Genomic DNA, 16,324 nt, shown 5'->3' with positions numbered 1-16,324 from the left:
CCATGAAAATCACATTAAAATAATAAGTTTATCTAATACTATATTACTACATCAATGTCATTTACTTCAATTATTTCCCTTAATGTGTAGTAGACGATAATGAATATATTGTTAATTCTTTAATTACTAATATGGCAATAATTCTGAAATAATTTAAATTACAAATTATTAAAATACCGTTAGCGGAAAACAAGAGTATAGAAGTAAAAAATAAAATAAAAAGTAGGTCTACTTTTATTCTCAAGGTGATATTATTATTATTAACTCAATAAAAAAAAGACTTCCGTATAAGAAAAAGGGCTCTATTAAAGTAGTACTCCATATTCCTTCAACATTATATTATACTTTTTTGATATTTGAAGAGAGAAGAAAAAAAAAATGGAGCTTAGTGAACATGATATTTTGGAGGAATTATTAGCTCTTCCAAGAAAAGAAAGTTTGAATGATTTTTTGCCAAATGGAAATGGATGGACTTTTGAATCACCACTACCTTTTTATCAAAACCCTGAATTTATTGCCTTAAATTCTTCACTTTTGGGGCTAATTTCACCCCCAATTACTACTTCACACTCTAATTTTCCTAATTTTACTTCACCTGAATCCTATCAATTTCTAGATTCTTCTTTTACTGGTACACCATTACTTGATGACTACAGTGTTGTGGAAAATCATGAAGAATTTGGTGGGATTAATCCTGGTGATTTTCATGGTTTGCAACAAGAGTTGAATAGCTTTGGTGATGTGAAAGTTGAAGAGTCAAATTCAAGATTAATGGGTAATGTGGGAGAAAAGAAGAGTAAAATTAGGAAGATGGAAGGACAGCCTTCAAAAAATTTAATGGCAGAAAGGAGGAGAAGAAAGAGACTCAATGATAGACTCTCTATGCTTAGATCTATTGTTCCTAAGATTAGTAAGGTAATTTTTCCTCATTTCTTTCTTTCTAATTATTTCGAAAAATCTTAGTAACTCAGTTCGTTAGCTATTAAGTTTGTTGTTTTTTTCCATAGTTGCTACTTTTACCCAATTTGGGATGAGATTTAGTTATTACATTGTACTTAATCTACTACATCAGTTCAGCTTAAAGAGTATAGGTGAGTCATTCGTGTAACAATACCGTATATGTGATACGGTATTCTCTACCTTACAAAGGCAGGCGTAAGGTATGTGTACATCCTATTATCCACAAATTTGATCACTCGTGGATTACACGGAGTATGTTTTAATCTGTTAATGGATGTATAAGTTAAATGTTAATTAAAATTGACTATCGAATTTTCTCTTTAACCAAGATTGTGGGTGTTATATACTATGGTGCTTCCTGTGCCCTGTTGTACTGAATCTAGTTCTTTTAATTGATTGAGCAGATGGACAGAACATCTATACTTGGAGACGCAATTGATTACATGAAGGAGCTTTTAGAAAAAATCCATACATTGCGTGAAGATGATAATGTGAAAGACGAAATTAAGGATATTAAATTCGTAGGAAACTTCAAGGAGTTGAAGCCAAATGAAGCACTTGTTAAAAAGCCTCCTAAGGTACAAAATTTTGCACTAGCTAACATGTCTCATAGTTAACATTTTGTCAATAATTGTAAGAGACTTTGATTATGTCTGTGTGTGTAATTTGTTTGACACTTATATGTTGGGTGGAAAATATATTAGTTTGAGGTAGAAAGGAGAAATGCAGACACCAGAATCGAGATCTGTTGCAGTGCAAAGCCAGGGTTGTTGTTATCGACAGTGAGCACGTTAGAAGCTCTTGGGCTTGATGTACAACAATGTGTTATCAGCTGTTTCAGTGACTTCTCATTGCAAGCTTCTTGTTCTGAGGTACTATCTGGTCGCTCTATTACTAAGTAGAAACCAAATTTTTTAATGACGTATGTTACTTAGGACAGGGAGTCATGGTGCAACGGTCAAAATTATTGTGCATTCAAACCATGGAAATAGAGTTTGTAGTGAAATGAAAGATGAGACTACGTATAATAGGTCTAATATGATTTGATGCCCCTTCCTTAGATCCCAACTTAGTGCATTGTTTTCATGGCAAATGTATCATTTGCGGTATGAGTTTGACAGAATGCAATAGTCTTGGGTTGAATCTTGTATTTGAATTAAATGAATCATTTAAGATGTACAAATCATGAATTTGAAGTCCATATTGTGATAAAATTAAAAAAAGTTGTGATAGGTTAAGCTGAAATTATGATCAATCACATGAACTAAAGCAGAATGGATACAAAGGATTCACATAACTAGCCTTAATTAATTTGAGATCGAGACATAATTGATCGATTAGACTCTAGCGACTGTTTTAAGATGTTCCATGATGTTTGAGCATGTTGAATTAGTGTTTCACCTTTTGTTTCTGGAATTTTTATAGGCAAGGGAGCATCGAACAATTTTGAGCGGTGAAGATGTAAAGCAAACCTTGTTCAAAACAGCAGGCTTTGGAGGAAGATGTCTTTAGGCAAATGATATAGAGATGCACAATAATCCCCAACCAAGGACATTTTGTCTGTTGTTCAAAGAATATTGCAAGTTTTAATAATGTCAGTTTTCTTGATTCATTTATTAGAGTATTTAAATGGAGTTAATATAATCATACCTCTGTCAATTGTGTCAAAATAATGATATTCAGAGGGAATGAATTTACGAGTCCCTTTTTGGTTTTCCATCCAATGTCCTTAAGTCTTAACTAACTCGAATTCACATTCATATGGTTGGTTTAACTATTGTGTTGTGCCGAAATCCCATATGTGTTGTCATAGACAAGGCAGTGCAAGTAGCTACTGAAGTTTCACAGTAAGTCTGATATCGATGAGACGGAGTTAAGGGCTGCCCTACATAGAGTAGTTATGAAAAAGAACAAGACACTTACTGGAAATTGGAGAGTAGAAAGGGACAACTCTCTTACACATTCACAAGGAGGCAACAAAATTCAGTTTTGGCTTCTACTTTGAGCCATTACACCTTCCACATGTCAAACACTTTCTCCATACAAATTATAACGAGATTAATATTGTTTTGCATGATAGGCGACAAACCCAAGTTATATCTTTAAAAATGTTTGGTCAATTAAGAAGGTTAAGTTCTAACTTTTGCATAAATTCTTGTCAATTGGATAGGTTTACTATCTTAAATATCGTTAAAGCCTATCTTATGCCCAAAATTTAGAACGTGTGTTAAGCGGATTTAAAAAAAAAAATCAGGATATCCCTTATGAAGGCCATTTATAATTATAGTTTGAAAAAATTATAGAATGAGCCTTAGCTTGGCTTCAATTGACAACTATGACCTTTAATATTAGGCGTATGCACAAGTAGACACTTAGATTTGTATAAAAATTGACAAATAGACACATTTATCCTACGCTACATGACACTTTACATGTCAATTCTGTATCCTACATGTATTATGTCATGTAGGACATATGTATCTACTTATTCAATTTTATGTAAGTTTAAGTGTCTTACTTGTGTACAATCAAAGTTGGAGGACATAGTTATCCGTTGAAGCCAAGTTAAGGGTTATGTTTATGTATTAAGTCAAAACTATAATCCGCAACTATACAATTCATTTAATAAATATTTTGTAATTTAAAAGTCTACCTTTCAATTAATGTATTCTTAGGCTTAATTTTAGGCATTGTATTTATTAATAAACTAGTTCTGGAAACGTGTCTTGCACGTTTGACCTCTGCTACTGTTATAATTTATATAGGTCCAAGATATAAAATTGCTCGACATTGTCTGACGTACTCCTATATGTCTTTTTGTGCATATAAAGTAAACTTTTTATAGTGTTTACTTTTTGCCTATAACTTAAATATCAACATTATTTTTTGGTGAATGATGAGCAACTAGTAAGGTTAGAACTAAACCCCAAGGCTGAAATTTCTTGGGATATAAATACTCCAACAATCATTAAAAATAAATAAAAAAAAAAGAATGAAGGACACAAACCAATAAGAAAAATAGTGACCAATAAAAAAATATTACAAGAACTATTAGATTATATGTTTCTCCAACAACCATGAAAATAAAAAATGAACGAAGGCATAAATGAATAAGAAAAATAGTGACCAATAAAAAATACTCCTCACCGAAGAACTATTAGATGATGAAAACAAAGTGTGGTGGATTAATAGTTTTTATCCAATTTATAAAGGGAGAAATTAAGTACATGAAAGGTTTGTGCATGAATGTGTTTAATGGTAGAAGCTAAAAAGTTTTAACAATCAAATTCATTAAGAAATGGAAAATGGTAAGTTGTAACATCTAATCATGTATTTGGTCTAGCTTAATTGTTATTATTGATTTAATTTTAAAAATTAGTGGAGATTTTTTAATTTTGAAAATTGGTGAAGGGCATTTTCGTAATCTAACTTTAAACTTAAAATCTTCCCACTTATAGTAATATATGATTTATCTTTGCTCTTTTGTCACACCAAATTAGTACTCATCTAGGGGTGTGTATCGGTCGGTTTGATTTTATGCATTATTAATTTTTGATTTCTTAATATGCTATCAATTACCAAACTAATAAGATATTTTTTTAGAATAAACTATCTTATTAGACATACATCACTGTTATATATACTAACATTATCTTTACTTTCAAACAATTACATATATTACTTTTAGTATTTTATACCATGTATTAATATAATATTTAAAGATATATTTACATACCCAAATCCCTTAAAATTAGGATTGATTAATTATCCTGCTTAATTAACTCTTTCACTCCAAATCAACCACTATCTCTTAATTCTCCCCTCCCATATTTATCACTCAATTATGTATTCTCCTTTCTGATTCAAGAATTTCAACGTACAATTTTGTTCCAACAATAGCTATTCTACTCTCTTCTTCTCAAGATATCATCACCATTGCCGATAAATTCTCATGAACCCAAATATTATTCTGTATTGTTCATTTATAACGAGATCAAATCAAAGTAACTACTACAAAAAAAACTTTCAATTTAGAGTGCATCTTGATTGTTTGTCTCCAGAAGAATTTTGAATCTTAGATTTAATTATATTATGCCACAACGTAAAAGGATCAAAGAGAGTATTGTAGAGAGTTGTTTGCTGGTGTTCTTCTAAGGCATTCTTTGGTCACTGTATCATGGATGTGGTAGTAGCAATACTGCTTTGATATAGCCATTGAAATATGTTATCCAATAAGTAGTAATCTTAATTAAGATTCGAATTGTATTTTTAGTAGGATATATGAACATGTATATGTATCCACCATTAAATTTTGGATACATGATTTTTGACAACACAATGATATTAATGATACGACAGATACTCTATAATCATGATTTTTCCTAAATATTATGTGTTTCAACTACATTTCATATTTAGATACACATAATTAAATGTATATGCTTATTATGTATTCGAGATACATGTTTTTGGATATAACAGATACACATAATTAGATGTATATGCTTACTATCTATTCGAGATACATGTTTTTGGATATAACATATGCAATTGATGCCTGATACATCGAATCAATATTAGATACATAAAATTAATCCTAGATACGTATTAAAATACATGAAATTAATATTAGGTATATATAAAAAGATACATAAAATTAATACTAGATATGTATAACAAATACATGAAATTAATGCTAGATAAATCTACGATACATATGAATGTACTTGTATGATACTCATGTATCTAAGTGTTTAGTTTGTTGGATACATCATATATTGATAATAGATATATCAAATTAATGAATTTGTTGTTTTAAGAGTAATAATTTAAAATCAACAAAATTACATTACCAAGATATACATGTGAAAATCCTCTGTTACTTCTCTAATTAAGGAAATTAGTTACAACCAATTAATTCAAACAAATAATTTTGTATCTCAATTTAAAATTTTGGCAGATACACGTATCTCATGAATTCTTAGTCTTGTATCCTAAGCATGAAATATGGTAGAGGAAGTGATATGTGAAACTATTGGGAATCTGAGTAAGTAAGACTTAAACTAGTGTGATTCATGTGGTTTGCCCTTTTTTTTAAATCATTTTTCGGTTTATCATTTTATTCCTTAATTGTTTAGTTTTCGATTTAGCCAATAAGAAAATGCTTATAAAACTAATATATGACTTCTCTAACAAATTTGACGCAACAAGACAATAATGTAACTTTATAAATGCTCATAAAATAGAAGGTCTAACCCATTGGTGGTCTCCTAAAGTTGACACTAATTTTACTTAGACACTTTAACTAAGTTTTGTTCATTTTAGACAAATTTGATGGAACAAGACAATAATGAAACTTTATAAATGCTCATAAAATAGAAGGCTTAACCCATAGGTGACCCCCTAAAGTTGACACCAATTTTTCACTTAGACATCTAAACTAAACTTTGTTCATTTTAGACACCTCATATCATTTTAACACTTTTTTTAAAATTAGATAAATATATTAGTAGAATGGTTATTTATTTCTTTGGGGTGGTGGTGGTTAGTAGAATGATTATTTATTTCTTTTATGTTAATTACATTATTATTGTTAGTATTAACGAAAATCTCTTTATTGTTTTCGCTACTTAGATGGCCTAAATTATTAAAGGTGTTTGGGATGAGGAAATTACCTGGTGTCGCCGCTGAAGTTCTTACCTGGGGGCTTGGCTGTTTTTGGTCATCCATTTTTTGTGTAGCTCTATGTTGAAGTTGTTGTGGTCGTTTTGGACTTTTTTTTCTTTTTTGGGAATGTAACGACATGTCACGTCTCCTCTTTTGATTCTTTGTAAGCTGCTATTAGGCTCCTGGTGTTTTCCTTATTTTCCTTTTTTTTTGTGGCGCAATTTTGCAAAACGTGACCAATCGTTTCACAACATGTGCACAGTATCCCTTGAGAACAAATCTCCGAGTATGGGTAGCAATTTGGACCTCATTTTGAAGGGGGCTACCTATCGGGATTTGGATGTAAATTCTTACATAGTGCCTTCTTAGTGTCGCTATTGTACATAATATATTTTAAGGAGCCTTCCTAACTTTTTCCCATTTTTTTCCTAGAAATTCTTTATCATAGAATTTAGTAGGTGATTGTGGTAGCCTCGTAGATTGTCGTGTGATGCTCCATCGATTCATTTGGGACAAAATTTGGTTCTCATTTTCTTACTGAGAAGAAGCTTGTCATGATGAACCAGGGTCCTTCTTGGAGTGCTTTGTTCATGTTTTCTTGTTTGTTAAATTTATTAATGTAGAAGTCACAACCCAGATCGACTAGAATCAATGGTTCTGTGGGCTTCCATAGATTATGAAGCTTGTCTTTAAGGTAGTTGTGAGCGATATTTTCCCATACAACTTGACGGTTACAAAAAACCTCCATGGTCTGTAAATCCTTTGTTTATCGCCTTCCGAGAGAATGATGGTTCTAACTTCTTGTTCATTTGAGTATTGTTTTCATGATTGTACGATAGATTCATATCTTTTTCTTTATTAGAGATCGCTTCCTTGAAGGATGGTTTCAATGGATCTGGTGGTTTTGGTGGTGGTTATACGGCGCACAAGTTGGTATTCATGCTCACCTCTGTATTTTCTAATAATGTTAAAAAAGAATAGTAATAAAAAAAATTACTCTATAAGCTCCGTTGAGTTATCAAGAAAGTGCTAACCTGTCAGAATTCGCCTAGGTGTCCTTTCGAATGTTGTTTCCTTTTTATTTTGATTTTTTTGGATGGATACCATTAAATAAATAAAAATCAATTTTAACGATAATTTTTATTTATTACCGCTTATAGCAATACATAGTAATACTATGATAAATTTGCAATATTTATTATCATATATTTAAAATATATTATGTTTGTTTGATAAGAATAGCACGTTGTATTAAAATGTGTGATAATGTATCATAAATGTATTACCCATCAACAAAACTAGAGTCGTTAATATGAGCTAGATTGTGGGGTTGGTCTGGCCTAACCTGTGATTTGATTGGGCCGAACTATGATTTTGTAACCCATTTAAGAAAGGAAAAATAACTTAAATACACAACTATAATTTTTATATTCTCCAATTTTCCCTACTTTTTTTAAATATTACATAATTCCCTATTTTTTTTATTTTAGTGTAAGTTTTTAGATACATTACACTCTCTCTCCTATAATACACATTTACCAATTTTAATGCCTATTTTTTCTCCATTAAAACACTCAACCTCTTAAATCAGTTTTTTAATTTTAAATTTTATCCATTTAAACACTCAACCTTTTAATCAGCTTTTTGATTTTGAATTATTAAATTTAATTAAATTTAAATAAAAGAACAAATTTTGAAATTTTGAATTTCAAAATTCAAAAAATCAGGAAGCAGGGTAACTTCCAGTGCATTCTACCGTTTTGTTCTTACCAACGTCAACTTTCAATTCTTTTTTTTTCCTTAATCGTCTTCATTCGACTATTTCTTCCTAATTTTGAATCTTCTCAACCCAGCATATTTTTTTATTTTCTTCTTTTTATTCTTAATCCATATTCGACTATTTCTTCCTAATCTTGAATCGTATGAACCCAGACCCTTTTTATAGTTAATCCATCATCAATTCGTATATTCTTCTCTTTTTTGTTTTTGTTAATTGTTCTATTACATCATAGTAATGGATCCGTCAATTAATAGAAGGATATATGATTCCGACGATGATAATTGGAAAGAAAATAGGAAAAAGTCTTTGCATGATCCTATGAATCTTCAAAAGGATTCAAACAAAGACCATGGCGAAACATCAAAGGTTGTAAAAATACAACAAAAAAGGAAAAAAGAAGCAGCAAACACTGTTGTTAGGCCTACATTATCTCGGGTTAGTATTTTGGTACTTAAAAATGGTGTTGTTTAAATTAGTAAAATATTTAAGGAATCAAGTGTGCTTGCTGATACATTTGAAAAAGGGTGTATAGTGTTTTAGATGGTCAACTGATACGTGAATTTGTTGTGTTTCATAATATTTTATATGTATCATTAAGTTTTTGAAAATTATTATAATGTATCATTCAATAAGTGTAGTAAAGTATAAACTGTGCTTGATGATACATGTAGAATCTGTGTGTACATTGTTTAGTCAATGTACTGATACATGTAGTAGCTATGTATCACATGTTTTGCATGTAGTATGAATTCCTGAATGATATCATGTATCAGTAAGGTATTAGTTGTTTAGTTGATGTACCTTTTTTTAAGCCTGACCTGAATAAGTCTTTCGATTTGTGGGGCTTGAAAAAAATATAGATAAGGACGACCAGTGTGGTTAATAAAAATTAATTAAAAAGAAAAATAAAATAAAGTATTAAAAATAACAAGAAACTAAACTCAAAATCTGTTAAAAGTTTGAAATATTACAATTTAAATTTAAATTGTGTTTATAAATATGTAATACATGAAATATAGATTTCCTAAAGTTTCTAGGGAATCACTGCATAGGTCGTAACCTATGAAATGTTATCATAGTTTGGAAAACAATTATGTTAACATTTTTATTTAGCTATTTATGTTTTTACTTGAAATCAAACTTGATAAATATTATAAAGATAATTTTATATGTGGATTTGATTGACAAGTAGTAACACTAACACCTTGTAATATTGTCTTGTCGATATTTATGACAATACTTTTAAGTTATAATTAAATTTAATTTTTTTTTTAAATATACTTCTTAAAAAAGAGGACTATCCGGCAAAGCCCGTAGCCCACGTACTTGTGGGCTAGACATTCTGGCCCACACAAAAAATGGGTCAGCCCAGTCTGACCCGTAGAAAATTTAAAAATTATATGGGTTAGTCCGGATGGAGTGGGTCAGCCCATATTGACAGCTCTGAATAAAATTTGTATTATATGTATTTTATAAATTATTCATTGTAATATATATATATTAACACTGTATTATAAATATATTAAAAGAAATTAAGTGAAAAATAATGTTAATATGATAAATATTTTATTAATATAGTATATTTATGTAAGTTTTGTTTCAATAGAAAAAGATATATATAAATACATATCTATAATTGATCACAAGTTAAACCATTAGCCAAAATGATATATTAAAATTACCCATTTGTACAAACAATCTTGTCATATTTATCCATATATTGTCTCCCTATAATTTGAAATAGTTGTATATTATTTCACTAATTAATAATTTCTTACAAGATTTTAAGTTAAATTTACCTAAATACATGTATTTTAACAAACAAAAACACTCTGAAATACATATACATAGGGAGAAAGGTGAGTCAAAGAGGAAGAGAGGTGAGAGGCGAGCAAGAGAGGAGAGAGAGGAGAAAGATAGGAATCTAACGAAATGAGTAAGAGAGATGCAAAGAGGAGAGCGAGAGAGATATGCAAAGAGGTAAGCGAGAGAGGAGAGAGGTGAGCAGAGAGCCATATACATGTGAATCTACGTTGATACACTATATCTACAATAAATTACACCTAATTTTGACCTCATGTATTTTAGATATACGTATTTTGATGCGCTAGATCCATGCATTCGAAGACGAATGATAAATTTTGAAAAGTCACTTAAGATATATAATTAAGTCATAAACTAGTGAAATTTATGTCATTTATCTTAAAATTATAGGTTATATTTAGAGTGTTTCGGAAAAGAAACAAGCTAATGGGCTAGCAAGCATCTCATTATAAATAGATCGATCCAACAACATTTTCCAACAATGATTGATTCAACTTTATTTAAATGTATGGAACCATAATAACTTTCACATATAGCAAAGATAAAAATTATATTTGTATGCTATAGCTATAGTTTACATAATTCGCTCCATAACAAACATATATATATATAATTTAGCTACACATAAAAAAATAGTTGTATAATTCGCTATACACATACAAAGAAAACTTTTGTATAATTCGCTAATCGCTATACATATATAAAAGAAAGCAGTTTTCTTCAAAATATCAATTATATAACTTGTGTATGTATAAAACGAGAAAGAGGGAAAGGCAAAAGAAAACTAAGCGGGAAAATATTTTTATTGTATAATTATTAGTATATAAGACGAAGATATATGTATTTGCATGTGTATAACATTTTTCTCTAGCTTTATACAAATATAAAATTAATTTATACATTTAGTTTCTGTTTATTTACGTGAGAGAAAAGAGCGTGGCGAGCTAGATCAGGGAGAGGGGAACATGTGTGTGCGTGTGTGCGTGTGTGCGTGTGAGTGTGCGTGCGCGTGTGCGTGTGTGTGTGTGCGCGTGTGTGAAAGCGAGAGATGTGAACGAAACTGCCACCAAAACGAGAGTAACAAGCGTCCACAAGAGAGAAAAGCGAAAATAACAATAATTTGTTATTAAGTACAATTAAATCAAACTATACTTATAACATTTAATTTAAATTAGTAATTTATTATTAAATATAATTTTCCTATAAAAGTAACACTGCTTTATTGGAGAGTAGACAATCTTGACGTGGAGTCTGGTTTAAAAGATATAATATTTATAAATAAAGTTCTTCAAGATATAAAGTTTATAATCTTAAAAATAAATTAAATTATCTACTATAGATAAAGGTCACCTAATAATAATATAAAATCTTTTTTTTTTCCTTTTGGACTTGTCTTTCTTGTTACTTCAAGTAAGCCCTAATCAAATTTTAAACACTTTCTAAGAATCTCGAGCAATGCAACAAAGTAGAAATTACAGCCATTAATTAAATTAGCATACGTTGTATAGGATTCTTTTTACATTGTATTATTTTATACATTAAGGAGTATGATATATTGGAAATCCTAATCATACCACTTTAACAGTCCATAAGGTTCCCAAAAAGGAAATAAATTAGAGATAATTTAGATTAATGTGTGTAACGCTCCTGTGCCTAATTCCATCATTGGATGTGCATGTCCCACTAATTGAAATCCTAATCTATTGCGATTAAACTCTTTGATTACTTAAAGCAGTTTTAATCAATTGATTCTAAATACTTAATATCACATGATGTTTCATGTAAAACACACGTCATGCATTTATTTGTGTTAATATTGGCAGGGGATAATGATATTTAATTAGTGTACAACTCATGATATAAAGCAAGCAAGAAAAACTATAATACAAATACATTATTTTTAATGAAGTTAATTAAGCCAAGTCTACATTTTCGAGGCAGAAGCAGAAAGAGTTTTTATTCGATAAAAGGTTTTCATAAAATAAAAATATACAAAACATCTCACGTCGAATTTCTCTATTACATATTGCTGAAGATAAAACGACATCTTATAATCCTAGATTATGATAGATCATATAGAATTTAAAAATACTTTTAAATATTGTATTTCAGTCATTTCGAAAAGAATCGTGAAAATTAAGCTGATCCGATAAGAATAATATATGTTTATTTTTGAGTTCGCTTAGCCGAACAAATGTAAAAATTGTGAGTAAGTACTATTTATATTTCAATTAAACTTTTTTTTGAAGCGTTTAAATAAGAATACACATTTTTATATTTAGTTACAATTCAAATTTGAAATATTTATTTTACTTTTAATAAAATAATCTGTAATCATATAAACATCTATCATTTATTTTAAATAAATCAAAAAAGATATTTAAAAAAAATTTGTATTAAATCAAATTATATTATATAAAATGAGACGGAGAGAGTTTTAAGTGATCTGCCGAATCCGGATCGAGTCATAAGAGCAACTTGGAAAAGTAATGGATAAGAGGGAGTACTAAATTAAGTACACAAAGAAACATTGTGAACCCAATTTTTTATATGTAACGATGGACTTCCACTAAGAACTATTCCCTAATGTTTGATTTTAATTTAATATATATGGAGAGTTTAACATATAATGAGAACTTTTTAATTTTGTAATTTTAAATAAAAAAAATATTAAAATATTTTTTAAATTTATAATGATAAATATGTTAATAAGACAAGTAAATCTTAACGGAGGAAGTACGCACAAGTTAATATTATGTTGTACAAATAAATTAGCCTACTATGTGTAGCTACTTCATTATATCAAGTATTATCTTTATGTTGGCTACGTACAAAATATATACACCATCAGTATCAACATCTTGTGTTCTATATGGCTAAAATGGTGCCACTTTTGTTAAGAAGTTTGGCATATACATATAATATAAATATACACATGAGATTGTGTGCAACTTGCAGCATTTTAACTTTCTTTTTCACTTATTGTTTAAGCTAAAGTTTGTTCTATTTTAAATCAAATGAAATTTTGTTTATGCGTCTTCACATGTTCCATGCCCATATGTCCATGTATTAGTTAAAGTTAAACTTTAATATTTTTGATAATATGTTTTTTAATGCTACATAATTATTTTTGGTGAAATCCAGATCAATAATCGATAGAAAAACGCTATCCAAATGAAAGCAAAAAAAACAATACTTGATAAAAAGAACGTTATTCACATTTACTACACAAAAAGTTCCTCATTGATCCATTTTAACAGACTTCTTTATTCTTTTTTCCTTTTTTTAAGTCATCGATCCACCTAGACTTTCATCTTTATTGATGTTAAAGGCTTTCAAATTTTCCCCAAAATTTTAAAAAATAGTTACAAGTAGAGAGGAACATAAAATCGAAAACTTCCGTAGAAAAAACAAAATTAAGACAATTAATTTATTTCCCTTTTATGATATACATAAGGGTTCAACACGAAATAACATACAAAGAATTTCATTGAGTTAAATACTCAACCACAACTACAAATTAAAGTTCATTGTTTATTTAATTTTCATCTAGAAGATGAGTCCACCTTTACATATAATTAATTTATAGGATGGGATGTAAAATGTGATTTAGACACTTAATTAACCCTTTTGTGATTAATTATAATAAAAACAAAAAGATAGCAAAGGTTACCTCCTAATAATTATTAAGATAAAGATAATCACTATTCACCCACTAGTAGCTGTCCCTTAAAAAAGTCCGTCTTCCATGTGATTAATTATTGCACCAAAAGGGCCCTTAACAACTTTGCTTATCATCCGTACTTTTAAAAAATTCCACCCTTCGTTTTAAAATAATATTTTAAATTTTAAGTTATATAGTTTAATTTAACAATCGTTCAAGATATATATAAAAGAAAGAAATTAGGTTGTTCCTTTCTTGATCAGAGATCAAGGGTTCGAGTCTCGAATAGGAAAAATTCATTGATAGAGAATATTTTCTTAATCGGCACAAATTTGAAATAATCGAGCTTTAATATAGATATCGAATGAGAAAAAAAAGAAGAAGAAATTTGTGATCGATCTAAAGTAAATCTTAAACCACAAATCTGACAATTCTTTTTCAAAATGAATTTTTAAAAAATAATGCAACATAAATAGGAACAATAAAGTAGTATAAAGGAGTTTAATATATACTATAGAAAACTAAGAGTGATAATTAATTGGGCAGCATATCTTATAATGGGCGTTTAGTGCATAAAGAGACAAACTGATATGGTTTAGCATTAAAAAGTAATCAAGTTGGGCAGTTGGAATATAATCTCACTACTAATCTTTTAGTTTCTTCAAGCATTTAATTAATTTGGATTTGAAACCTTTGCAATTATTAATTACTTGGTTGAGTGGTTATGAAGCTCTGACATTACGGAAGCATTAACATTATTATTTAGTTAAATATACACACAAAAGTTCCCAATTTGCTTCTCCAAAATTATGACGTTTTTCCCACTTAATTAAATAAATAGTCTGTTAGAAACAATATAAATCTTCATTTCTTTATTAGATTTCATAAGCAATCAATTATGTCATACACATAAGTGAATTCGAGGTATAAAATCTCCAGTTTTTTTTATTATATTAATATTGAACCAATTAACACTTCGAATTTTTTAATTATATAAAATGATAATTATTCTACAAGTATAATTATATGCTACACAATTATTATTTTTGATGACAAGAGAATCTGTAATTCCTATTTTTATGTGTACATATGGCAAATTTCATTTTTGTAAAATTACTCACAAATCACACAATAGAGATATACGCGTTACACAAAACCTATGTGACAAGCTCGATCCAAAGGTCACACCCTTATTATAGCATCTGTTATAACTCATAACACAAAAAATTTCAAATTTGAAACCTTATATTATCAAAACCCCTAGTCAAACCATTTGTGAGCTACTTTATTTACCACTTTTAGAAGTAAATACTATGGGATAGAAGAAAATTAGGAATTTCAATTTGTGAAACTTCAAACTTTTTGAAAGAATAAATCCAATTAACAACAAAGAAAAACATTATTACTACTTAATTAATTAAAACCAAGAAGTAATGTCAATAACAACTCTAGTCTCTATTGGGTGCACCACTCTAGACTAGAGTGGTTATTAATATTCCAATAGTTAAGAAAAGAAAGAGAAATATAAAATTTAAACTTGTAAATCTTAATTAAAAAAAAGTATATTAAATACAAAAATATAATATTATTAGTACATCATCTACAGAGAAAAGCATAGATTCACATGAATATAAGCGTCGCCTGAATAATATGCCATTGTCCATATGTATACTGAAAGTTACGGATTACCAAACATTTAAGATAATTAATTATGGAGAATACAATTGGATCTCTACGTAACATTTAGGTGAAAAAAGAAAAAAAGACAGTGCACCTAATTGTGGAATATAGAGAAACAAAAAATAATTATATTGGTTCTCCGCAAATTGAAGGGTCAATTCGAAAGAGAAGTAAACTAAAGCGGGGATGAGGATCGTGACATCGTATTGTATAGATAGTTCAAAATTTGAATAAGTAAATAAAATAAAAAAATTATATTGATGCTATTTAGCTTTCGGAAGCAAATTTAGGGGGTTAAAAGAATCTCTTAAACACAAAAAAAACAAAAATTAACTCTATAATTTATAAAGTTCAACATATAAAATCATATTTTTATTTTTCAAACCTATAAATAAAAATCCTATATCCGCCGTCCGTCCATCCCCTGCAGGTGCTAATGTGATGGGGAAAGGTGAGAAGGGAATTAAAAAGTGAAAGGAAAAGAAGAAAAATGACAAAAACAAAGAAATGATTAGAGAGGGTGGAATGAGTAGAATTTGGGGCAAGTGGTGGGGAAGTGGTGTTGGGTGGAACTGAAAGGAAAAAGAATATATACATCATCAAAAGTAGATTTTGCAATATTTTCATTCTACAGAAAAATTAGGTCATGGATGGAAAGTGGTGAATAAACTCTTGGTGCGTTTAGTGATGGAGTCAAAAATTTTAATAAGGACATAAGAGATTTAAAATCTATATAATAGACACATAAA

General features: G+C 29.1%; 1 protein-coding gene across 1 annotated transcript; it reads left to right on the top strand.

The window, feature by feature from the left end:
• Positions 1–283: 283 nt before the first annotated feature.
• Positions 284–2,677, top strand: LOC107009096 (transcription factor bHLH93-like). Its single transcript, XM_015208370.2, has 4 exons — positions 284–915; positions 1,365–1,538; positions 1,665–1,832; positions 2,386–2,677. The coding sequence occupies exons 1-4, from the start codon at positions 379–381 to the stop codon at positions 2,470–2,472; spliced, it is 966 nt and encodes a 321-aa protein (XP_015063856.1). The 5' UTR covers positions 284–378; the 3' UTR covers positions 2,473–2,677.
• The last annotated feature ends 13,647 nt before the right edge of the window (positions 2,678–16,324 follow it).

The sequence above is a fragment of the Solanum pennellii genome, chromosome 2 (assembly GCF_001406875.1).
Source record: "Solanum pennellii chromosome 2, SPENNV200".
Classification (NCBI taxonomy): Eukaryota; Viridiplantae; Streptophyta; class Magnoliopsida; order Solanales; family Solanaceae; genus Solanum; species Solanum pennellii.
The sequence above is the reverse complement of the archived record's forward strand: the minus strand, read 5'-3'. Positions and strand labels throughout refer to the sequence as shown.

Excerpts from the sequence above, each read along its gene's own strand:
- LOC107009096 (XM_015208370.2), top strand. The coding sequence starts at position 379 with ATGGAGCTTAGTGAACATGATATTTTGGAGGAATTATTAGCTCTTCCA. Across the intron at positions 916-1,364 it reads TTGTTCCTAAGATTAGTAAG|ATGGACAGAACATCTATACT; the intron begins GTAATTTTTCCT and ends TTGATTGAGCAG. Across the intron at positions 1,539-1,664 it reads TTGTTAAAAAGCCTCCTAAG|TTTGAGGTAGAAAGGAGAAA; the intron begins GTACAAAATTTT and ends AAAATATATTAG.